The sequence below is a fragment of the Clupea harengus genome, chromosome 21 (assembly GCF_900700415.2).
Source record: "Clupea harengus chromosome 21, Ch_v2.0.2, whole genome shotgun sequence".
NCBI lineage: Eukaryota > Metazoa > Chordata > Actinopteri > Clupeiformes > Clupeidae > Clupea > Clupea harengus.
The window spans coordinates 24,957,731-24,982,042 of record NC_045172.1 but is presented as its reverse complement, the minus strand read 5'-3'; the positions used below and the strand labels follow the sequence as shown (position 1 = coordinate 24,982,042).

Genomic DNA, 24,312 nt, shown 5'->3' with positions numbered 1-24,312 from the left:
GTGTGTGTGTGTGTGTGTGTGTGTGTGATGAGGGTTAAGGACCTGTGAGGTGAACTGGGCCATCTCAGTGTGTGTGTGAGTGTGTGTGTGTGTGAGCGTGCGTGTGCGTGTGTGTGTGTGTGTGTGTGTGTGTGGTGAGGGTGAAGGACCTGTGAGGTGAACTGGGCCATCTCAGTGTGGGAGAGCTCCCTCTGGAGGGCCATCTTCAGCCTCAACCTCTGCTGGAACTGTGTCCTGGGCTCTACAGAGATGATCAGGTGACACACACACACACACATACACACACACACACACACACACACAAACCTTCAGCACCTTTCTTTCTTTAATTCATAAGTTAAGTTAAGTTGTATGAAAGTATAAAGGAAAAATAAAAAAATACACAGCAATGTAATCTGACAAACTGTCCATAGACTGAAACAAAGGAATTGTTCCTGGTTTGAAAATCGCTTACTTGGAGTGGTTGGAGCAGGGGTAGTTAAATCACTTACTTGGAGTGGTTGGAGCAGGGGTAGTTAAATCACTTACTTGGAGTGGTTGGAGCAGGGGTAGTTACAGCAGCAGGAATGGTTGCAATTGTTGGATCTGCGTGGCGTTTGGAGATATGTTTTAGATAATAGATATGAGAGGTGAAAATCTTTTCCCAGGAGAAACAATGGTGAATGTAACATGGACACAAACACACTATAGTAACTATATCAGAAAAGAGTATTTTACCTGTACAGTATGCCAGATAGCAGCCAAGAGGGTCCACTAGTTTGTAAACAGTGTAGTTTCCTGGACACGCTTTCACCTGGATGGATGGTGGTTTGAAATAGCAGCAGTTACCCCCATAGGATCCACACACCTCTCTGGTCACGATGCCTTCTTCCTGGCGAGGGTGCAGACCGTTCAGCCACAGGGGTGCGTTCGTGCCACACCGTTTTGTGGGTACACAGCTCTCGGGCATGCCAACGCTCGTCCCCTGGTAGAACATGCGGTACCAACCCTGCCACTGGACGTCACGGTCGCACCTCACCACTGACCTGTCCAGATTGGTGTTGGCCCTCCAGGTGTCGTTCAGCTCAGTGTAAGTATGACAAGGATCACTCTCTTGAGGCGACACGTCTTGAGGGGTATGTAGAACTAATGTGGGATTAAGATGAACACACACACACACACACACACACGGGAGTGTGAGTATGGGAGTATTAGATTAGATTAGATTAGATTAGATTCAACTTTATTGTCATTGCACAGAGTACAAGTACTGAGGCAACGAAATGCAGTTAGCATCTAACCAGAAGTGCAAAATCAGAAGAGTGCAGAGTATGTGCAAAGTGGTAATATAAAAATAGATAAATAGAATATATACAGTATAAGACATAAGTGATATGAACAGTAAGCAGCAATAGTGGGTGATTAGTGCAGATGTGGTATAGATATATGATATAGATATACAGTATGTAAAGTGCAGGTGAAGTACAGGTGAAAGTGGCAGTAGAAGTTATAAATGAGGTAGGAGACATAAGATATAAGTACGGTGAATATGGATATGGACAACAATTTTAAATAAATAGATATAAACAAATGAACAGTTTTAGTGCAAATGCATGAGATACTTGGTGTCAATGTGCGTTGAATTTGGTTTTACTAGTAGATTTAAAGTGAGTAAGCAAAGCCACAATGCTTTGCCACACCCTACTCTGCTTCAGGAAATTATATTATATTATAAGTATTGACAGTTTCTTACACATCAGGAGCAGAAGCAAACCCCCCATAATGACAGGCGTGAACGATTCAAACTTGCGGAGCTCTCTAGAAGCCTTGATGTTTAGACTCGTATAAACGTGATTAAAACAAACATTAAAAACACCTTCTCCAGATGAACAGTGAGATGTTTTCCTCCTCTCAAAACAGATGGGACTGACTCTCTTCTGTCTCTCTCTCCCTCTCTCTCTCTCCCTCTCTCCCTCTCTATCTCCCTCTCTCTCCCTCTCTCCCCCTCCCTCTCTCTCTCTCCATCTATGTGTCCAGCCTCGCTCCAGTGGATTTGACTGGTAAATGGACACTGCTGCATCTAGATAGCGGGATGCAGGGCAAGGCGAGACCAGACAAGGCAAATTTATTTGTGTAGCACATTTCATAGACAAAACACGAAGGGTTTTACATCAACATTTACAAAAACTTACAGGAGACAAAACTAAATACTCAATCATAGAAGATTATTCTAGAAGAAAGCAGAAAATAAAAGACAATTCATTAAACAGAACTTCAAATTAGTTTAAGAATGACTACACAATGAAGAGAAAGACAACATGCAGAGCACAGCTCAAAGCAGTCCTACAGTTTTTTAAGAGAGGCATCCTGAGTCTGTCAGGCAGAATGATCTCGGGAAAGAATCATCTCTGATTCACCTTCTCTCAGGTGACCGAAGTTACAGCAACTAGCGTAGCCTAGCGTAGCATCTACCTCCACTGAGAGTGACAAAGCCAAAATGCCTTGTTGATGCCAGAGATCCGAGGAGAATGGCCAATCTGGTTAACGATGATAGAAAGGCAACAGTAACTGAAATAACCACTCGTTACAACCAAGGTTTGCAGAAGAGCATCTCTGAACGCACAACACGTCGAACCTTGAAGCAGATGGGCTACAGCAGCAGAAGACCACACCGGGTGCCCCTCCTGTCAGCTACGAACAGGAAACTGAGGCTACAATTCGCACAGGCTCACCAAAATTGGACAACAGAAGATTGGAAAAATGTTGCCTGGTCTGATGAGTCTGGATTTCTGCTGTCACATTCAGATGGTAGGGTCAGAATTTGGCGTAAACAACATGAAAGCATAGTTCCATCCTGCCTTGTATCAATGGTTCAGGCTGCTGGTGTAATGGTGTGGGGGAAAACATGTTTTGGCACACTTTAGGTCCCTTAGTACCAACTGAACATCGTTTAAATGCCACAGCCTACCTGAGTATTGTTGCTGACCATGTCCATCCCTTTATGACCACATTGTACCCATCTTCTGATGGCTACTTCCAGCAGGATAACGTGTCACAAAGCTTAAATCATCTCAAACTGGTTTCTTGAACATGGCAATGAGTTCACTGTACTCCAGTGGCCTCCATAATCACCAGATTCAAAACCAGTTAGAACACCTTTGGGATGTGGTGGAATGGGAGATTCGCATCATGGATGTGCAGCCGACAAATCTGCAGCAACTGCGTGCTGCTCTCATGACAATATGGGAAAATTTTGAAAATCTTTAAGGAATGTTTCCAGCGCCCTGTTGAATCTATGGCACAAATAATGAAGGCAGTTCTGAAGGTACAGGTACTCTTACAGGCTCTGTGTTTATTGCTAAATGTTTTGGGCCAAATGTTATATATTTGTGTTATAAATGTTTTGTAGATGCTGTTGTACCATGCTTATCTGTGTGTGTGTGTGTGTGTGTGTGTGTGTGTGTGTGTGTGTGTGTGTGTGTGTGTGTGTGTGTGAGTGAGTGTTCGAGTGTCATATGAGCTATAAGAGGCCATTGGGGTAATGTTCACTATTTTATATATTTTTTCAATTCTTACACTATGTTCTCTGCATCCTGCTGCCGTACCATGCTTATCTCTCTGTGTGTGTGTGTGTGTGTGGAGTGAGTGTTCCTGTGTGTGTGTGTGTGTGTGTGTGTGTGTGTGTGTGTGTGTGTATCTGCTGTCACATCTATCTGTTGTGACGGTGCAGTCAGCAGCACTGGTGTGTCCTGCCTGTTGTGTGTGTGTGTGTGTGTGTGTGTGTGTGTGTGTGTGACACAGGACACAGGAGACTTTAGTGATGCTTTACAGATGCTTTACTGACATTTCCCTCTGATCTCAGGTCAGGGTTAGGGTTAGGGTTAGGATCAGGGTTCAGAGTCAGGGTCAGGGTTCAGCTCGTTGAGGACCAGTGGAGGCGTGGCTCTCAGTGTCTCCACTCCTGCTGCTGCTGCTGTCCCCCCCCTTTACATGCCCCGCGATGACTGACCAAAATTTTCCTTCCTTTTTCTCTGTGGACAAAAGTTAGCAGGGAAATGTGTCAGGGTGTGTGTCCAACATAGTGTGTGTGTCCAACAGTGTGTGTGTCCAACATAGGGTGTTTGTCCAACAGTGTGTGTGTCCAACATAGGGTGTGTGTCCTGCTTTGCATTGCACAGCACTTTGGGGTTGACTTACCGTTTGGCAGCGCAGAACAAGCAGTCATTATTATAGGTGACGCCGTCGGACCCACAGAGAGGCTTGTACTCCCTAGTGCAAAAAGGACCGTAGCTCGACAATCAACCTGAACAAGAAGAAGTGCCTTAACAACACACACGCATACATCTACAATGTCACACACACGCAGGCTCATACAAATGGTCACACACACGCAGGCATCATACAATGGTCACACACACACAGGCATCATACAAATGGTCACACACACTCGCACTCACATACACATGTGCAAAAATCATGAGTGATCACAAACACATACGCACAGATAAAGGTTCAGTTTCAAGAGGCTGCTGCTTCTTCTCTTTACATTCCCCGCGATGACGGACCAAAATCCTACTTCCTTTTTCTCTGTGGACAAAAGTTAGCAGGGAAATGTGTCAGGGTGTGTGTCCAACATAGTGTGTGTGTCCAAGAGTGTGTGTGTCCAACAGCGTGTGTGTCCAATATAGGGTGTGTCCAATATAGGGTGTTTGTCCAACATAGGGTGTGTGTCCAAGAGTGTGTGTGTCCAACATAGGGTGTGTGTCCAACAGCGTGTGTGTCCAATATAGGGTGTGTCCAACATAGGGTGTGTGTCCAACATAGGGTGTGTGTCCCGCGATGACGGACCAAAATCATCCTTCCTTTTTCTCTGTGGACAAAAGTTGGCAGGGAAATGTGTCAGTGTGTGTGTCCAACAGTGTGTGTGTCCAATATAGGGTGTGTCCAATATAGGGTGTTTGTCCAACATAGGGTGTGTGTCCAACATGGGGTGTGTGTCCTGCTTTGCATTGCACAGCACTTTGGGGTTGACTTACCGTTTGGCAGCGCAGAAGTTGCAGTCATTAGAATAGGTGACGCCGTTGGACCCACAGAGAGGGTTGTACTCCAGAGTGCAATAGGAGCCGTAGCTCTTAAACTGTTGACAATCAACCTGAACAAAGAAAGAAGTGCCTTAACAAACACACAGGCATACATCATACAAATGGTCACACACACGCAGGCATCATACAAATGATCACAAACACACACACGCATACATCATACAAATGGTCACACACACGCAGGCATCATACAAATGGTCACACACACGCAGGCATCATACAAATGGTCACACACACACACGTCATACAAATGGTCACACACACACACGTCATACAAATGGTCACACACACACAAACTCACATACACATGGGTCATTCCACGCCAAACGGGACAATTAAAGGAAAATTCCCCACTCGACCATCTCAGATTTGGCTGAAAAAATTCAAGGTTGTTCATACACTTCTTAATATGAACAGTCCCAAATATTAGCTCTCTACTCCCAATAGTTTTGTCACAATAGGATGTTTTAGGGGGGAGGGGGTGCCAATACTTAAGACGCTTTTTGAGCAGCGTTTTGTGAAGAGCCATTTTCAAATTGCTATTACTAGAAAAGTATTTAAGCTAGCTCCTTCAAACTTTCTAGGCTTAAAATATGATACCATTACTTGAAAAATATGGACTTCAAGGATGTGGCTTGGGTATATCATAGTATTCGGGGTGCTTAAATTTGCGCGAACATTTTACACTATGCTCTGTCGTAGCATCTTTGAATGCCTGTGGAAAGCTCAATGTTAAAGCTAGAGACTTGATATTATACACAGACCTTCTTATGTATGCTTCGTATGTTGTATTAAAAAACTGTCCTTATGTGATGAATGGGCTGGAAGATATTAAAGCTTGAAAATGGATGAAAACCAATTTTGTCCCATTTTTGGCATGCTATAGCAAAAAAATGACAGCATTTACCAACATGAAACCATTTTTTTTGGAAAGATTAGATATTTGTTCTTAACATATCAAAAATTTGTGATGGTGTTCTGCCTCATTTTCTCAAAATATTTTTTTGAAAATATGGGATTTTTGTACACGCCCAGCATTCAATGGCCTATGGAAGCATATTCAAATGGTAGCAAAAGGTAAGTTTATGACACAGAGCTTAAAGCCATTTTCAAATTGATATAAATAGAAATGTATTTTAGCTACCTCCTTCAAACTTTCTAGGCTTAAAATCTGATACCATAACTTGAATAATATGGATTTCCAAGGGTGTGGCTTGGGTGATCATAGTATTTGGGGAGCTTGAATTTGCTCGAAATTTTTACTCTACGCTCTGTTGCAGCATCTTTGAAGGCCTGTGGAAAGCTCAATGTTAAAGCTAGAGACTTGATATGATACACAGATTTTATACACAAACGCAGTTTAAGCTCTGTGTCATAAACGTACCTTTTGCTACCATTTGAATGTGCTTCTATAGGCCATTGAATGCTGGGCGTGTACAAAAATCCCATATTTTCCCAAAAATATTTTGAGAAAACGAGGCAGAACACCATCACACATTTTTGATATGTTAAGAACAAATATCTAATCTTTCCCAAAAAAATTGTTTCATGTTGGTAAATGCTGTCATTGTTTTTGCTATAGCATGCCAAAAATGGCACAAAATGGGTTTTCATCAATTTCCAAGCTTTAATATCTTCCAGCCCATTCATCACATAAGGACAGTTTTTTCATACAACACACAAAGCATACATAGGAAGGTCTGTGTATAATATCAAGTCTCCAGCTTTAACATTGAGCTTTCCACAGGCATTCAAAGATGCTGCAACAAAGCGTAAAGTAAAATTTCCGTGCGAATTCAAGCACCCCGAATACTATGATATACCCAAGCCACACCCTTGGGAGTCCATAATCCTCAAGTAATGGTATCATATTTTAAGCCTAGAAAGTTTGAAGGAGCTAGCTTAAATACTTTTCTAGTAATAGCAATCTCAAGTACAGGCACCCCCTCCCCCTAAAACATATTTTTGTGACAGAACTATTGGGAGTAGAGAGCTAATATTTTGGACTATACCTATTAAGAAGTGTATGAACAACCTTGATTTTTTTCAGCCAAATCTGAGACGGTCGAGTGGGAGCCATTGTCCCGTTTGGCGTGGAATGACCCACATGTGCAAAAATCATGAGTGGTCACAAACACATACGCACAGATAAAGGTTCAGTTTCAAGAGGCTGCTGCTTCTTCTCTTTACATTCCCCGCGATGACGGACCAAAATCCTACTTCCTTTTTCTCTGTGGACAAAAGTTAGCAGGGAAATGTGTCAGGGTGTGTGTCCAACATAGTGTGTGTGTCCAACAGTGTGTGTGTCCAACATAGGGTGTGTGTCCAACAGCGTGTGTGTCCAATATAGGGTGTGTGTCCAACAGTGTGTGTGTCCAACAGCGTGTGTGTCCAATATAGGGTGTGTGTCCAACAGTGTGTGTGTCCAACAGCGTGTGTGTCCAATATAGGGTGTTTGTCCAACATAGGGTGTGTGTCCAACATGGGGTGTGTGTCCTGCTTTGCATTGCACAGCACTTTGGGGTTGACTTACCGTTTGGCAGCGCAGAAGTTGCAGTCATTAGAATAGGTGACGCCGTTGGACCCACAGAGAGGGTTGTACTCCAGAGTGCAATAGGAACCGTAGCTCTTAAACTGTTGACAATCAACCTGAACAAAGAAAGAAGTGCCTTAACAAACACACAGGCATACATCATACAAATGGTCACACACACGCAGGCATCATACAAATGATCACAAACACACACACGCATACATCATACAAATGGTCACACACACGCAGGCATCATACAAATGGTCACACACACGCAGGCATCATACAAATGGTCACACACACACACGTCATACAAATGGTCACACACACACACGTCATACAAATGGTCACACACACACGAACTCACATACACATGGGTCATTCCACGCCAAACGGGACAATTAAAGGAAAATTCCCCACTCGACCATCTCAGATTTGGCTGAAAAAATTCAAGGTTTGTTATACACTTCTTAATATGAACAGTCCCAAATATTAGCTCTCTACTCCCAATAGTTTTGTCACAATAGGATGTTTTAGGGGGGAGGGGGTGCCAATACTTAAGACGCTTTTTGAGCAGCGTTTTGTGAAGAGCCATTTTCAAATTGCTATTACTAGAAAAGTATTTAAGCTAGCTCCTTCAAACTTTCTAGGCTTAAAATATGATACCATTACTTGAAAAATATGGACTTCAAGGATGTGGCTTGGGTATATCATAGTATTCGGGGTGCTTAAATTTGCGCGAACATTTTACACTATGCTCTGTCGTAGCATCTTTGAATGCCTGTGGAAAGCTCAATGTTAAAGCTAGAGACTTGATATTATACACAGACCTTCTTATGTATGCTTCGTATGTTGTATTAAAAAACTGTCCTTATGTGATGAATGGGCTGGAAGATATTAAAGCTTGAAAATGGATGAAAACCAATTTTGTCCCATTTTTGGCATGCTATAGCAAAAAAATGACAGCATTTACCAACATGAAACCATTTTTTTGGAAAGATTAGATATTTGTTCTTAACATATCAAAAATTTGTGATGGTGTTCTGCCTCATTTTCTCAAAATATTTTTTTGAAAATATGGGATTTTTGTACACGCCCAGCATTCAATGGCCTATGGAAGCATATTCAAATGGTAGCAAAAGGTAAGTTTATGACACAGAGCTTAAAGCCATTTTCAAATTGATATAAATAGAAATGTATTTTAGCTACCTCCTTCAAACTTTCTAGGCTTAAAATCTGATACCATAACTTGAATAATATGGATTTCCAAGGGTGTGGCTTGGGTGATCATAGTATTTGGGGAGCTTGAATTTGCTCGAAATTTTTACTCTACGCTCTGTTGCAGCATCTTTGAAGGCCTGTGGAAAGCTCAATGTTAAAGCTAGAGACTTGATATGATACACAGATTTTATACACAAACGCAGTTTAAGCTCTGTGTCATAAACGTACCTTTTGCTACCATTTGAATGTGCTTCTATAGGCCATTGAATGCTGGGCGTGTACAAAAATCCCATATTTTCCCAAAAATATTTTGAGAAAACGAGGCAGAACACCATCACACATTTTTGATATGTTAAGAACAAATATCTAATCTTTCCCAAAAAAATTGTTTCATGTTGGTAAATGCTGTCATTGTTTTTGCTATAGCATGCCAAAAATGGCACAAAATGGGTTTTCATCAATTTCCAAGCTTTAATATCTTCCAGCCCATTCATCACATAAGGACAGTTTTTTCATACAACACACAAAGCATACATAGGAAGGTCTGTGTATAATATCAAGTCTCCAACTTTAACATTGAGCTTTCCACAGGCATTCAAAGATGCTGCAACAAAGCGTAAAGTAAAATTTCCGTGCGAATTCAAGCACCCCGAATACTATGATATACCCAAGCCACACCCTTGGAGTCCATAATCCTCAAGTAATGGTATCATATTTTAAGCCTAGAAAGTTTGAAGGAGCTAGCTTAAATACTTTTCTAGTAATAGCAATTTGAAAAATGGCTCTTCAGAAAACGCTGCTAAAAAAGCGTCTCAAGTACAGGCACCCCTCCCCCTAAAACATATTTTTGTGACAGAACTATTGGGAGTAGAGAGCTAATATTTTGGACTATACCTATTAAGAAGTGTATGAACAACCTTGATTTTTTTCAGCCAAATCTGAGACGGTCGAGTGGGAGCCATTGTCCCGTTTGGCGTGGAATGACCCACATGTGCAAAAATCATGAGTGGTCACAAACACATACGCACAGATAAAGGTTCAGTTTCAAGAGGCTGCTGCTTCTTCTCTTTACATTCCCCGCGATGACGGACCAAAATCCTACTTCCTTTTTCTCTGTGGACAAAAGTTAGCAGGGAAATGTGTCAGGGTGTGTGTCCAACATAGTGTGTGTGTCCAACAGTGTGTGTGTCCAACATAGGGTGTGTGTCCAACAGCGTGTGTGTCCAATATAGGGTGTGTGTCCAACAGTGTGTGTGTCCAACAGCGTGTGTGTCCAATTTAGGGTGTGTGTCCAACAGTGTGTGTGTCCAACAGCGTGTGTGTCCAATATAGGGTGTTTGTCCAACATAGGGTGTGTGTCCAACATAGGGTGTGTGTCCTGCTTTGCATTGCACAGCACTTTGGGGTTGACTTACCGGCAGGCAGCGCAGTACTTGCAGTCATTAGCATAGGTGACGCCGTCGGACCCACAGAGAGGCTTGTACTCCTCAGTGCAATGAGAACCGTAGCCTCGACAATCAACCTGAACAAAGAAAGAAGTGCCTTAACAAACACACACGCATACATCATACAAATGGTCACACACACACAGGCATCATACAAATGGTCACACACACACACACACACACGTCATACAAATGGTCACACACACACACAGGCATCATACAAATGGTCACACACACACACACACACATCATACAAACAGTCACACACACGGGCACACACACATACACATGTGCACAAATCATGAAAGTGGTCACAAACACACATGCACGCACCGACACACACGTACAATCACATACACACATTAATATGCAGGACACTGCAGAAGAGTACAGAGGACAATGTGTGATAATAGAAAAGTAAGTCTAGAGTGCAAGCAGAACCGTAGCCTCGACAATCAACCTGAACAAAGAAAGAAGTGCCTTAACAAACACACACGCATACATCATACAAATGGTCACACACACGCAGGCATCATACAAATGGTCACACACACACACATGTCATGCAAATGGTCACAAACACACGCACTCACATAAACATGTGCAAAAATCATGAGTGGTCACAAACACATACGCACAGATAAAGGTTCAGGTTCAAGACGCTGCTGCTTCTTCTCTTTACATTCCCCGTGATGACGGACCAAAAATCCTACTTCCTTTTTCTCTGTGGACAAAAGTTAGCAGGGAAATGTGTCAGGGTGTGTGTCCAACATAAGTGTGTGTGGTCCAACATAGCGTGTGTGTCCAACATAGGGTGTGTGTCCAACAGGGTGTGTGTCCAACAGCGTGTGTGTGTGTCAAACACAGTGTGTGTGTCCAACATGGTGTGTGTCCAACATGGGGTGTGTGTCCTGCTTTTGCATTGCACAGCACTTTGGGGTTGACTTACTGGCAGAACATGCAGTCATTGCCATAGGTGACGCCGTCGGACCCACAGAGAGGGCGATAGTCCTGAGTGCAATGAGAACCAAACCGTCGACAATCAACCTGAACAAAGAAAAAAGTGCCTTAACAAACACACACATATCAACACACACACGCATCATACAAATGGTCACACACACGCAGGCATCATACAAATGGTCACACACACGCAGGCATCATACAAATGGTCACACACACACGCGTCATACAAATGGTCACACACACACACTCACGCATCATACAAACAGTCACACACACGGGCACACACACATACACATGTACACATGTGCACAAATCATGAAAGTGGTCACAAACACACATTCAGGCACCGACACACACGTACAATCACATACACACATTAATATGCAGGACACTGCAGAAGAGTACAGAGGACAATGTGTGATAATAGAAAAACTGATAAAATAGTAAGATAGTGGACCTTACCCCGATCCACGGGACTGACATGGCCAAAGTGTGACCTGATTCATGACAACAAAGGAAAAGAGAGAGAGAAGAGAGGGTGAGAGAGGGAGAGGGAGAGAGGAGAGGGTGTGTGTGAGAAGGAGAGGGAGAGGAGAGGGTGTGTGAGAGAGAGAGAGAGGGAGAGGAGAGGGTGTGTGTGAGAAGGAGAGGGAGAGGAGAGGAGAGAGGAGTGTGTGTGTGAGAGAGGGAGGGAGGGAGAGGGAGGGAAAGAGGGAGAGGGTGAGTGAGGGAGAGTGGCTCAGCACATAAAACAATAGCCACCCAGAGCATCAGCCTCTACACAGAGATGTTTGTCACAAACATAGTTATGTTAAAATAGAGTTTGTTCATCCAGCTTTAGTCACACACTGGTGTTCTGTGTCTGTAGTGTGTGTGTGTGTGTGTGTGAGAGAGAGAGAGAGTGGACGTACCAGAGAGGTAAAGTAGAGCGCAGATGGAGATCACAATGCTCAGCTTCATGGTGGCTTCAGAAGGAACACCAGCGACGTCTCAACAGCATGGAAAGCATCTCTCCAGATGCCCTTAAATACCCTCTACACCTCTTATGTTCAGCTCCCGCCCCTCCCACACTAACCCTCAATGTGTGCGTGTGCGTGTGTGTGTGTGTGTGTGTGTGTGTGTGTGTGAGAGTGTGTGTGTGTGTGTGTGTGTGTGTGTGTGTGTGTGTGTTGTGTGTGTGTGTGTGTGTGTGTGTTGGTTGTGTGTGTGGTGTGAGAGAGTGTGTGTGTGTGTGTGTGTGTGTGTGTGTGTTGTGTGTGTGTGTGTGTGTGTGTGAGAGTGAGTGAGTGTGTGTGTGAGAGTGTGTGTGATACCTCAGGACTCCGGAGCTGCATATAAGTATATTTATTAGACAAACAACAACAACAATTACAATCGGGCTCACTCCCAGCACACGGCTGAAAGTGAAGCCCTGTTAAACACATTGCACAAGGTTTATATAGACAGAAGTTTAGTTTTCAGCAGGGATAACCATGTGGTGGATCTCTGACGTCCGAGGCTCCCTATATTGCAAGATGGCAGTTTTTGCACAAGGTCGGAAGAAGCTTATCACTTCTGGTCTAAACATGCTCTCGTACAATGAAGACTAAGTGGCACCTAATATTCTAAGTTACACACACGCAGAAACACAGAAAAGCCATTTTCCTGCTTTACATAAGTTACATCATTCATATAAAGTAATTAAAATACAAGGCACTTGATTATTATATTCTTAAGTCATTAACAGTGTTTGGAAATGATCTCCATCAATCCATTCCTTTTTATCCGTTTCAATGGATAATCAAAATTACAATCATAATCAAACAATCACAATTGAAATCACAAATCATCTTTCTTAATTCGTCAATTCAATGGATAACCTCAAAAATCATCACTCTGAGCTTTCATCACATGGGATTTTCGGAACAGAGATTCATTACTGAGCATCACTCCATATCATCATGTCAATCATTTAAATGTCATCATATTTCTCATCACACATTTGTATACTTTGCATTCGTAGGCCCAACATAATGGGTGTCAACTGTTGTGTGTCATTAGCCTCGCCTAGGCTTCAGATAACATTCAAACAAGGCCTCTTTGCTGTGTCCTTGAAGGCCCTGTTCCCCATCAGGCATCCTGCAGAACACATAGGTGGATATTACTGGGCAGGAAAAATGTAAACAGTCTCTTTGTGGAAAGAGTGTTTGGGCAGTCTGGTTTTCCACCACGGATGATCTTTGGCCCGGCCCCCTTGCGGATATTTGACCAAGACCGGTGCCTGTTGTGATCAATATGCTAACAGTCCCAAAATGTAGAGCAGTACAGTTATTATCAAAAGTTCCACACATTGTTTCCTTTTCTTGAAATGACTTCACAGAGATAGGACCGCCCCACCCTCCCAGTATCCACTAGGCTTTTCTACCCCACTGGACAGCGTTGGTTTCTTCACCAGGTTTGAGACGAAAAATTGCCTAAGGCAAAGAATCCTGACTTCTGTCACAGTGGGCCGGCCTTGGAAAACTGTAGAGGAAAACAGCTCCTATCCTCTGTCTCTTTCTAAGGCAGGCTTACTCGTTTACAATGTGTTCGATGTATCCAGGTGGCTCTCTCCGCTATCTTGACTGTGGTAGATGTTGACAGTAGCACTTTGTATGGTCTGTCCCACTCGGGCAAGTGGCAGTGTTTTCTTTTGAGGCTGTTGATTAGGACCCAATCTCCTGACCCAACCTTGGTTTCAGCCTCACAGGTTCCTTTCTGCCTTGTTTCTGCAAAAAATCTTGACAACGCCAGGGTATGTTGTTTACGGGTTTTGTTATCTGGAGGGTCAGCAGAGTCTTTTGAACCAGTGGGGGCATCCTAAGGACGGGTGTACTGCTCTATCTATGTGTTTTGCTCCCTGAGCGCCAACATAGAATAAACAGCAAGCCAAACTCCTTTACAAGAGCCAGGAAAATGAGCCTTCTTGCTCCTTTATTGACTTCCAACTTCAGTCAAGCTGACAACATTGAAAATGGAGAAAAAAGAGAAAGTAGAAAAAGTGCTTACTTATAAAATAAATTTCATAACTGACATTATTAGCAAACATGCTAACGTATGCGACAGTAGTATCGTGCAGTTGCAGCGATTGTGTTCGGCTATTTAAAACATCCAAAAACAAAAGTTACAAAGTTACAATAACCCATTGTATTTAATTGTCATCCCCTCCCCTATTGTATTCTACCTGACTGAAATGGTTTAAATACCAGCTTAGTGTACAGTAAGACAGGCCTTTCTCTGAACACCAGCTAAGAGGGGGTCTCCACGCCAAAATAAACTACAGAAACCTGACTACGTCCTGCGGTGCCTTCTTCAACTTTGGCTCATTTAGATTCTATGACCTTTGATCTTTGACCCCATGGTCTCAGACCTTTAGTCCCCACTGTAGAGAGAAGGCACTGCAGATAAGGAACTCATCACAAACATTAAATATACGTATATAAATATATATAAATATATGAAACATGAGCAGAATGGAACTCATCACAAACATTAAATATATATAAACATATGAAACAAGAGAAGAATGGAACTCATCACAAACATTAAATATTAGGGCTGTCAATCGATTAAAAAAAATTAACTAATTAATCGCACATTTTGAAATGTATTAATCGCGATTAAAAGTTTTTTTTTTCTTCTTAAGACTAAATCTTATAAATTAACGAGTAATCACTTCATACAGCGTGTATTTTAGACACTGTTGTTTAATTGTATTTTTTTTTAAACACAATGGTGCCCCTCGACGGTACATCGTAAGAATTTTCCCTTGAAGCAATCCGAATCACCTCAATCAGCCCACTGTCCTCAACTATGTTGATGGGCCGACAGTCACCGGCCACCCAAATGGTAACCTTTTCACGGACTGGTCTAGTTATTTTCCTAGAGAAGTCGTGGAGTGTGGGTTGGCGATCATCTAACCTGGGACTGCTTTCTGTCGGGTGCTTTGCATTAGGGTGATAACTTAAAGACGAGCTGCTTCTGTGATAGCTAAATTCAGCTTGACAAATGTTACATACAACTTCACATGGACGGATTATGAAACCATTGGTCAGGATGTGTAACAAAATACACCGCTTCCAATCACAAATAAGAGATACATTTAAGCCACTTCTGATATTAACAAATACAAAGTCTAAAAACAATTGACAGCAAGCAAAGTTAATAACAGTTACCAAGTGTTTGGAGGTAACAATTGATTTGAGTGGAAATGAAGGCCAGTGAACATTGCCCGATCTGTTCTAGCTTCACTTTCCACTGAAATCATATATTGCCACCTAGTGGTTGGGAGAGAACAATTCACATGCTACACTGTACATTAAGAGATTGCTTCTTTTTTTTTGACTTTGTCTTTATTGGAAGTAAGACACATAAACATAATGTACATACAGTAACAGAAATATCATACAAACATACATTGGAAAATAGGTTAACAGAAACAAATTAATTAAAAAAAAAAAAAAGAAAGAAAAAGAAATACAAGGGTGAACCTGGCCTTTAACAGGAGGAGACTTTACAGGAGCCATATTATGAATATATGAGTCATTTAATATATAATATGATTCTTAATATTTTATAATAATGTTTATATTTATATTTTATTATCCAGTCATGTCTACATATGTTTCATTTTGTATCCATTTTCCCCAGTTCCTAGCAAATAACTCTTCTTTCAACTTCAGTTTGTATGTTAACTTTTCCATCCCCTGGATTTCCTCGATTATAGATAGCCATTGCTTACATTGTGACATGTCTGCTTTCAGCCAATTCTTTGTGATTGTCTTCCTGCTCGCTGTAAGAAGAATTTTCACCAGATATAGGTCATCTCTAGCTACACATTCTACTACATTTCCTAGGTATAAGACTGTACATGTAAAGGGAATTGGATATGCCAGGGTCTGGCATACAACTTCATGTACCTCTCTCCTAAAAGGTTCTATTTTCTTGCAGCTCCAAAAAATATGTGTATGATTTGGTGACATATCACCACATCGTCTCCAGCATGTTTGCGGAGTTGACAACTGTTTACTTGTAATTAAGGGAGTGATAAAATAACGGATCTGATTTTTCCAGGCAAACTCTCTCCACTGAGATTGTGTGGTGGTCTGGTGATATTTCCACATTTCATTTCATACCAAATCTCAGTAGAGATTTCCTCATCTGGCTCTTTCTCCCATTTAGCTTTTTTTATATAATGTTGAGTGTTGTTTGGATTCCATTAAACAAGTATAAATAATTGAAATTGCTTTAGGTATTTCTCTACAGTATGACATCACAAGAATGGGGGATGAACCTCCCCATCTTTCTTATTTTTTTTCAACAATAGTCCCTCATCTGAAGATATCTGAACAGATCTGCGTTCTTTACACCAAATCTATCTTTCATTTCTTGGAAACTCAGCATTACACCTTCCTTGATAATGGTACATATTGCCGTTATGCCAACATTTACCCATCCTCTATAGGTCATAATCCATCCTCCTGAATAAATTCTCTGTCAAATGCAATCCATTTTAGAAGACTAAGCTCCTACCTATTTTCAACTGCTTAGCAACTGAGTGCCATGTATCTAGCGTAAAAGATGTTACTGGAATCAATCTGATCCTTGAGCTCGTAGAGGGGTTTTGCCTTTCACCACGCATGTTTGGATTGGGTAATATGAGTGCATATCTCTATATCCTTCCAGCGGGTTATAGCGGTATTATTCCCCAACATAAAGTGGGCGGATTTGTGCTGCATAGAAGTATTCCCTCAAATTTGAACGTGCCATACCTCCTTTATCCTTAGGTAGCTGGAGAGTGGTAAAGCGTACTCTAGGTCATCTACCTTCCCATACAAAACTGGATATCAATTTGTCCCATTTTGTGAACTGTGCATGGGGCACCTCCACTGGGAGTGATTGAAACAGGTATAATAACCTGGGTTGTATATTCATTTTGACTGCATTTATCCTGTCTGTGAGATCCATGGGATAAGTAGACCACCTCTCTATATCCGTTTTTATCATATTGTTTACTTCTTCATAATTACTATTATATAGTTCTGAAAGGTCTTTGGTTATGTTAACTCCCAAATATTTAAGTGATTTTGCTTCCCATCTCAGTTTGTGCTTTTTTAGTTTTGTATGTTGGTGTGGTATGGAAAATGAGTGTCTGTGTCTTTGTTACATTTAACTTATACCCAGAGTAGCAGCTGAACTTTTCTATAGTCTGCATTAACCTATCAAAAGAGTTCACTGGATCCTTCAAATAAATGATCACATCATCTGCAAAAAGGCTTATAATATGTTTTTCGTTGTGTATCTGTACTCCACCTAATAAGGAATCTTGTCTGATCATTTGAGCTAAAGGTTCAATGTATATGGCAAATAAGATGGGACTTAAGCAGCATCCTTGTCTAGTACCTCTTTCTAAAGTGAAATTATCTGAAAGAGAGCCATTTACTTTTACTCTCGCAGTCGGGTTGTTATAGATAGCTTTAATGCACTGTATTGTCTTCTGTTTGAAACCAAAATTTTCCAGTGTCATGTATAGGTAACCCCAGTTAACCATATCAAATGCTTTTTCCGCATCTAGACTAATCAATGCTGTTGGTGTTTTGTGTTTTAAAATTTTATTTATAATAAGCAAGGTTCTTCTAATATTGTCTTGAGTCTGACGTCCTCTAACAAAACCTGTTTGATCTTCATCTATAATATCCGGTAGTATTGTTTGTAATCTGTTTGCTAGGATGGAGGTATACATTTTATAGTCAACATTTAAGATTGATATAGGCCTATAATTTTTACATAATTCCCTATTCTTTTGTGTTTTGGGGAGTACAGTGATTATTGCTTCCTTCCAAAATCCAGTTGAAAGTAGTGAGAAGAGTTGGAGTGATCTCCTCCTTGAGTTTCTTATACCACTCTGTTGGAAATCCATCACTACCTGGTGTCTTAGATGTTTTTAATTTTCCTATTGCTTTCTCAATTTCTTCTGTAGTTATGGGTGATGTTATTTGTTTATTTTGTATATCACCTATGGAGGGTAAATCCAGTGTGTCAAAAAATAATTTAGTCTCTCCTCTATTTATAACTGATGTTTGAGTATAGAGTTCCTTATAATAATTTCTGAATACACTTTCAATTCCCTTTGGATCATACGGTATGTAAGCCGGTTTGATTTTGGGTCTTGTATTTTATGGACAGCTCTTTCTAGTTGCTGTTTACGCAGTTTCCGTGGCAACAGTTTTGCAGTTTTTGGGCCTACTTCATAGTACGTTTGTTTGAGGTGTCTTGTTTTCATTTCAACTTCATTTATTTTATGATATATCTCTTTGAATTGTCGTTTTGTGTTATCCTGTGGGCTTTCTTTATGTCTATGTTCTGTCATCTTAAGATTTGAAGAGACTGATATCATGCAATGTTTGTCTTTTTGAGGCCACTGGTTACAAGAGTTTGCTTTTGATGGAGGAGAAAACTACACCGTGTCGATAGCTATCTCACACAACCAATGTGACTCTTTCCACACTGCCTCAGGTAAACTACTTTACCCACAGGAAGAGCATCATTGTTAAAATATCTATTATAGGAGGAAGACATAAAGAGATGTGAAAAGTAGCATGGCATTGATAAAGCTTACAGTTTTTTCCAATCATTTTAGTTCTTGTACCTTTACCATGTTCACATTCCCAAAACACATTGAGCACACCAGTAGACCATATGAACCAAACTGTGGATACTTGCCCCTATGCTTAGATACAAATGCCGTCAATGACACCTTCTTCCAAAATTCATGGATACCTGTCCCAGTCAATGTTCACTACCAGCAAAACACTGTGCAACTACAGCATTCTTCAATTTAATTACAGTAAATTTGACACACTCAGTTTTGACATCTATTGTGAGAGGCAAACCGACATATGAACACTGTCTTCAGATACTTGGCTTGGATTGACGTATTTCCAAGATGCAATGCAGAGGAGAATGTTATCGTAAATGCGAAGTTCAAACATGTAAAAGTTTGACACCAAATGCAGATGTCAGCATTACTGTAGGGCTAGAGCAGAGTTCTAGTGGTATTACAGTACTTTGGTAGACTGTATCTTGTGTTGATGTATGTAATTTACTGCATTGGAAATACTGCAGTAAATACGTAGCATATTCATGCCTTTTTGTTGTAATGTAGTAAGCCTATATAGTGCAGTAACACATGCAATTTTAGCATATGGCTATAATGAAACATATTGCAGCATTTTAGAATTATTTGTTTACTTTCATATTACAAACTTTATTACTGTAGTCCAAAGAAGTGTTTGTCTGTGTGTGAGTGAGTGTTCGTGTGTCATATGAGCTATAAGAGGCCATTGGGTAATGTTCACTATTTTATATATTTTTTCAATTCTTACACTATGTTCTCTGCATCCTCCTGCCGTACCATGCTTATCTCTGTGTGTGTGTGTGTGAGTGTTCCTGTGTGTGTGTGTGTGTGTGTGTGTGTGTGTGTGTGTGTGTATCTGCTGTCACATCTATCTGTGTGACGGTGCAGTCAGCAGCACTAGTGTGTCCTGCCTGTATGTGTGTGTGTGTGTGTGTGTGTGTGTGTGTGTGTGTGTGTGTGTGTGTGTTGTGTGTGTGTGAACACAGGACACAGGACACAGAAGACTTTAGTGATGCTTTACAGATGCTTTATTGATGCTTTACTGACATTTCCCTCTGATCTCAGGTCAGGGTTAGGGTTAGGATCAGGGTTCAGATTCAGGGTCAGGGTTCAGAGTCAGGGTCAGGGTTCAGCTCGTTGAGGACCAGTGGAGGCGTGGCTCTCAGTGTCTCCACTCCTGCTGCTGCTGCTGTCCCCCCCCTTTACATGCCCCGCGATGACTGACCAAAATCTTCCTTCCTTTTTCTCTGTGGACAAAAGTTAGCAGGGAAATGTGTCAGGGTGTGTGTCCAACATAGCGTGTGTGTCCAACAGTGTGTGTGTCCAACATAGGGTGTGTGTCCAACAGCGTGTGTGTGTCCAACAGTGTGTGTGTCCAACATAGGGTGTGTGTCCTGCTTTGCATTGCACAGCACTTTGGGGTTGACTTACCGGCAGGCAGCGCAGTACTTGCAGTCATTAGCATAGGTGACGCCGTCGGACCCACAGAGAGGCTTGTACTCCTCAGTGCAATATGAACGGTGGCGTCGACAATCAACCTGAACAAAGAAAGAAGTGCCTTAACAAACACACACGCATACATCATACAAACGGTCACACACACGCAGGCATCATACAAATGGTCACACACACGCAGGCATCATACAAATGGTCACACACACGCAGGCATCATACAAATGGTCACACACACACACACGTCATACAAATGGTCACACACACTCGCACTCACATACACATGTGCAAAAATCATGAGTGGTCACAAACACATACGCACAGATAAAGGTTCAGGTGGCAGGACGCTCCGGCTTCTTCTCTTTACATTCCCCGCGATGACGGACCAAAATGCTTCTTCCTTTTTCTCTGTGGACAAAAGTTAGCAGGGAAATGTGTCAGGGTGTGTGTCCAACATAGTGTGTGTGTCCAACAGCGTGTGTGTCCAACATAGGGTGTGTGTCCAATATAGGGTGTTTGTCCTGCTTTGCATTGCACAGCACTTTGGGGTTGACTTACCGGCAGGCAGCGCAGTACTTGCAGTCATTAGCATAGGTGACGCCGTCGGACCCACAGAGAGGCTTGTATTCCTCAGGGCAATGAGAACCGTAGCTCTTAAACTGATGACAATCAACCTGAACAAAGAAAGAAGTGCCTTAACAAACACACACGCATACATCATACAAATGGTCACACACACGCAGGCATCATACAAATGGTCACACACACGCAGGCATCATACAAATGGTCACACACACGCAGGCATCATACAAATGGTCACACACACACAATCACGCATCATACAAACAGTCACACACACGGGCACACACACATACACATGTACACATGTGCACAAATCATGAAAGTGGTCACAAACACACATGCACGCACTGACACACACGTACAATCACATACACACATTAATATGCATGACACTGCAGAAGAGTACAGAGGACAATGTGTGATAATAGAAAAACTGATAAAATAGTAAGATAAGTGGACATTACCCTGATCCTACGTCTTGACGTGGCCAAAGTGTGACCTGATTCATGATAAGAAAGAAAAGAGAGAGAGAGGAGAGAGTGTGAGAGAGAGAGAGAGGGAGAGGAGAGGGTGTGTGTGAGAAGGAGAGGGAGAGGAGAGGGTGTGTGAGAGAGAGAGAGGGAGAGGAGAGGGTGTGTGTGAAAAGGAGAGGGAAAGAGGGAGAGGGTGAGTGAGGGAGAGTGGCTCAGCACATAAAACAATAGCCACCCAGAGCATCAGCCTCTACCCCAGTGGTTCTCAAACTTTTCCTGTCATTCCCCCATTTCAAGCCCCACCTGTCCCTCATCGCTCCAATAAAATGGTAGGCCAAGCTTGAAATGATTGAAATAACGATAAGTTCTAAATCTTAATCAATAACAAATAACATCAGTTCAAAAATAGAGAAAATAAAAGTGCCAAAAAGTTCCAAAAGTAAAGAAAAAGGGCCTACTACTATGCAATTGTGTTATCAGTGGTAGGCCAAGCTTAAAATCTCCCTTGTACGTCGCTTTGGATAAAAGCGTCTGCTAAATGACAAAATGTAATGTAATTTAAAATTGTCAAATGTTTTGAAATTTTCAATTTTCTTTTAGGTTGATTTTTTGGTGGATCAGCTGTCTTTTTCACCACTGGTACTGAATCACCAACCTTTGTGTTTCGTGTCACAAATGTATCCCTAACGTCAATATTAGCCCTATCGACCACTACACTTTCATGCATGGGAACGTTTTTTTACATTGTCCCACTGCAAAGTTATGTTGCTGTAACGTTGAACTCTGTGTAACCAGTGTGGAGAATAAATCCTTGGGCCAAATCAAGTTGCCGTTGGTCAAGTTGCCTGGAGCAGTAAACAAAAGTCTCCCCTGTAATCTCCGACTACGACTAGCAGGAAAGGTTAACAACAGGCTAATTATTTCAATACAATACTTAATATTATGAATAATGTAATGAATACAATATTTCTTTGTTTGCGTCTGGTTGTTTAGTGCGATGGGGGTGTATGATCGTCATTGTCTATGAAGGAAGGCATTGCAACGGAAAAAATCTCCCGTTCATCGCGTCCATTCGCGCCCCACACTTTGAGAAACGCTGCTCTACACAGAGATGTTTGTCACAAACATAGTTATGTTAAAATAGAGTTTGTTCATCCAGATTTAGTCACACACTGGTGTTCTGTGTCTGTAGTGTGTCTGTAGTGTGTGTGTGTGTGTGTGTGTTCTGTGTCTGTAGTGTGTGTGTGTGTGTGTGTGTGTGTGTGTGTGTGTGTGTGTGTGTGTGTGTGTGTGTGTGTGTGTGAGAGAGAGAGAGAGAGAGGACGTACCAGAGAAGTAAAGTAGAGCGCAGATGGAGATCACAATGCTCAGCTTCATGGTGGCTTCAGAAGGAACAACAGTAACGTCTGGAACAGTATGGAAAGCATCTCTCCAGATGCCCTTAAATACCCTCTACACCTCTTATTTTCAGCTCCCGCCCCTCCCACACTAACCCTCAATGTGTGTGTGCGTGTGTGTGTGTGTGTGTGTGTGTGTGTGTGTGTGTTTGTGTGTGTGTGTGTGTGTGAGAGTGAGTGATACCTCAGGACTCCGGAGCTGCAACTAAGTATATTTATTAGACAAACAACAACAACAATTGCAATCGGGCTCACTCCCAGCACACGGCTGAAAGTGAAGCCCTGTTAAACACATCGCACAAGGTTTATATAGACAGAAGTTTAGTTTTCAGCAGGGATAACCATGTGGTGGATCACCGACGTCCGAGGCTCCCTATAATTGCAAGGACTGGCAGTTTTGCCACAAGGTCGGAAGAAGCTTATCACTTCTGGTCTAAACATGCTCTTGTACAAATGCAGACTAAGTGGCACCTAATATTCTAACCTTACACACACGCAGAAACACAGAAAAGCCATGTTCCTGCTTACATAAGTACATCATTCACATAAAGTAATTAATAATACAAGGCACTTGATTATTATATTCTTAAGTCCATTAACAGTGTTTGGAAATGATCTCCATCAAATCCATCCTTTTATCCGTTTCAATGGATAATCAAAATTACAATCATAATCACAATCACAATTGAAATCACAAATCATCTTTCTTAATTCGTCAATTTCAATGGATAACCTCAAAATCATCACTCTAGCTTCATCACATGGCATTTCGGAACAGAGATCATTCTGAGCATCACTCCATATCATCATAAGTCAATCATTTAAAATGTCATCACTATTTCTCATCACACATTTGTATACTTTGCTTCGTAGGCCAAACATAGTGGGTGTCAACTGTGTGTGTGTGTCATTAGGTCGCCTAGGCTTCAGATAACATTCAAACAAGGCCTCTTTGCTGTGTGTCCTTGAAGGCCCTGTTCCCATCAGGCATCCTGCAGAACAACATCGGCTGGCAGGAAAATGTAACAGTCTCTTTGTGGAAAGAGTGTTTGGGCAGTCTGGTTTTCCACCACGGATGATCTTTTGGCCCGGCCCCATTGCGGATATTTGACCAAACCGGTGCCTGTTGTGATCAATATGCTAACAGTCGCCAAAATGTAGAGCAGTACAGTTTTATCAAAAGTTCCACACATTGTTTCATTTTCTTGAAATGACTTCACAGAGATAGGACGCCCACCCTCCCAGTATCCACTAAGGCTTTCTACCCCACTGGACAGCGTTGGTTTCTTCACCAGGTTTGAGACGAAAAATTGCCTAAGGCAAAGAATCCTGACTTCTGTCACAGTGGGCCGGCCTTGGAAAACTGTAGAGGAAAACAGCTCCTATCCTCTGTCTCTTTCTAAGGCAGGCTTACTCGTTTACAATGTGTTCGATGTATCCAGGTGGCTCTCTCCGCTATCTTGACTGTGGTAGATGTTGACAGTAGCACTTTGTATGGTCTGTCCCCA

At 41.8% G+C, this 24,312-nt stretch overlaps 1 protein-coding gene and 3 long non-coding RNA genes across 4 annotated transcripts; all 4 read right to left on the bottom strand.

Moving 5' to 3' along the window:
• Positions 1–902: 902 nt before the first annotated feature.
• On the bottom strand, positions 903–1,923 carry LOC116218113. The gene is made up of 3 exons (XR_004162676.1): positions 1,856–1,923; positions 1,733–1,797; positions 903–1,125 (listed from the first exon to the last, which is right to left on the bottom strand). It is a non-coding gene; the product is annotated as an uncharacterized LOC116218113 (long non-coding RNA).
• A 2,329-nt stretch (positions 1,924–4,252) lies between these two features.
• On the bottom strand, positions 4,253–5,101 carry LOC116218111. The gene is made up of 3 exons (XR_004162674.1): positions 5,016–5,101; positions 4,482–4,566; positions 4,253–4,282 (listed from the first exon to the last, which is right to left on the bottom strand). It is a non-coding gene; the product is annotated as an uncharacterized LOC116218111 (long non-coding RNA).
• On the bottom strand, positions 5,102–22,832 carry LOC116218157 (double-headed protease inhibitor, submandibular gland-like; the record flags this gene model as incomplete). Its single annotated transcript, XM_031558578.2, has 8 exons — positions 22,736–22,832; positions 21,399–21,433; positions 20,962–21,026; positions 10,251–10,301; positions 9,864–9,948; positions 7,615–7,730; positions 7,228–7,312; positions 5,102–5,131 (listed from the first exon to the last, which is right to left on the bottom strand). Coding segments are annotated over exons 1-8 (516 nt in total), but the record flags the coding sequence as incomplete, so codon positions are not given.
• Positions 19,911–20,689, bottom strand: LOC116218108. The gene is made up of 3 exons (XR_004162671.1): positions 20,675–20,689; positions 20,332–20,438; positions 19,911–20,147 (listed from the first exon to the last, which is right to left on the bottom strand). It is a non-coding gene; the product is annotated as an uncharacterized LOC116218108 (long non-coding RNA).
• Positions 22,833–24,312: the final 1,480 nt, after the last annotated feature.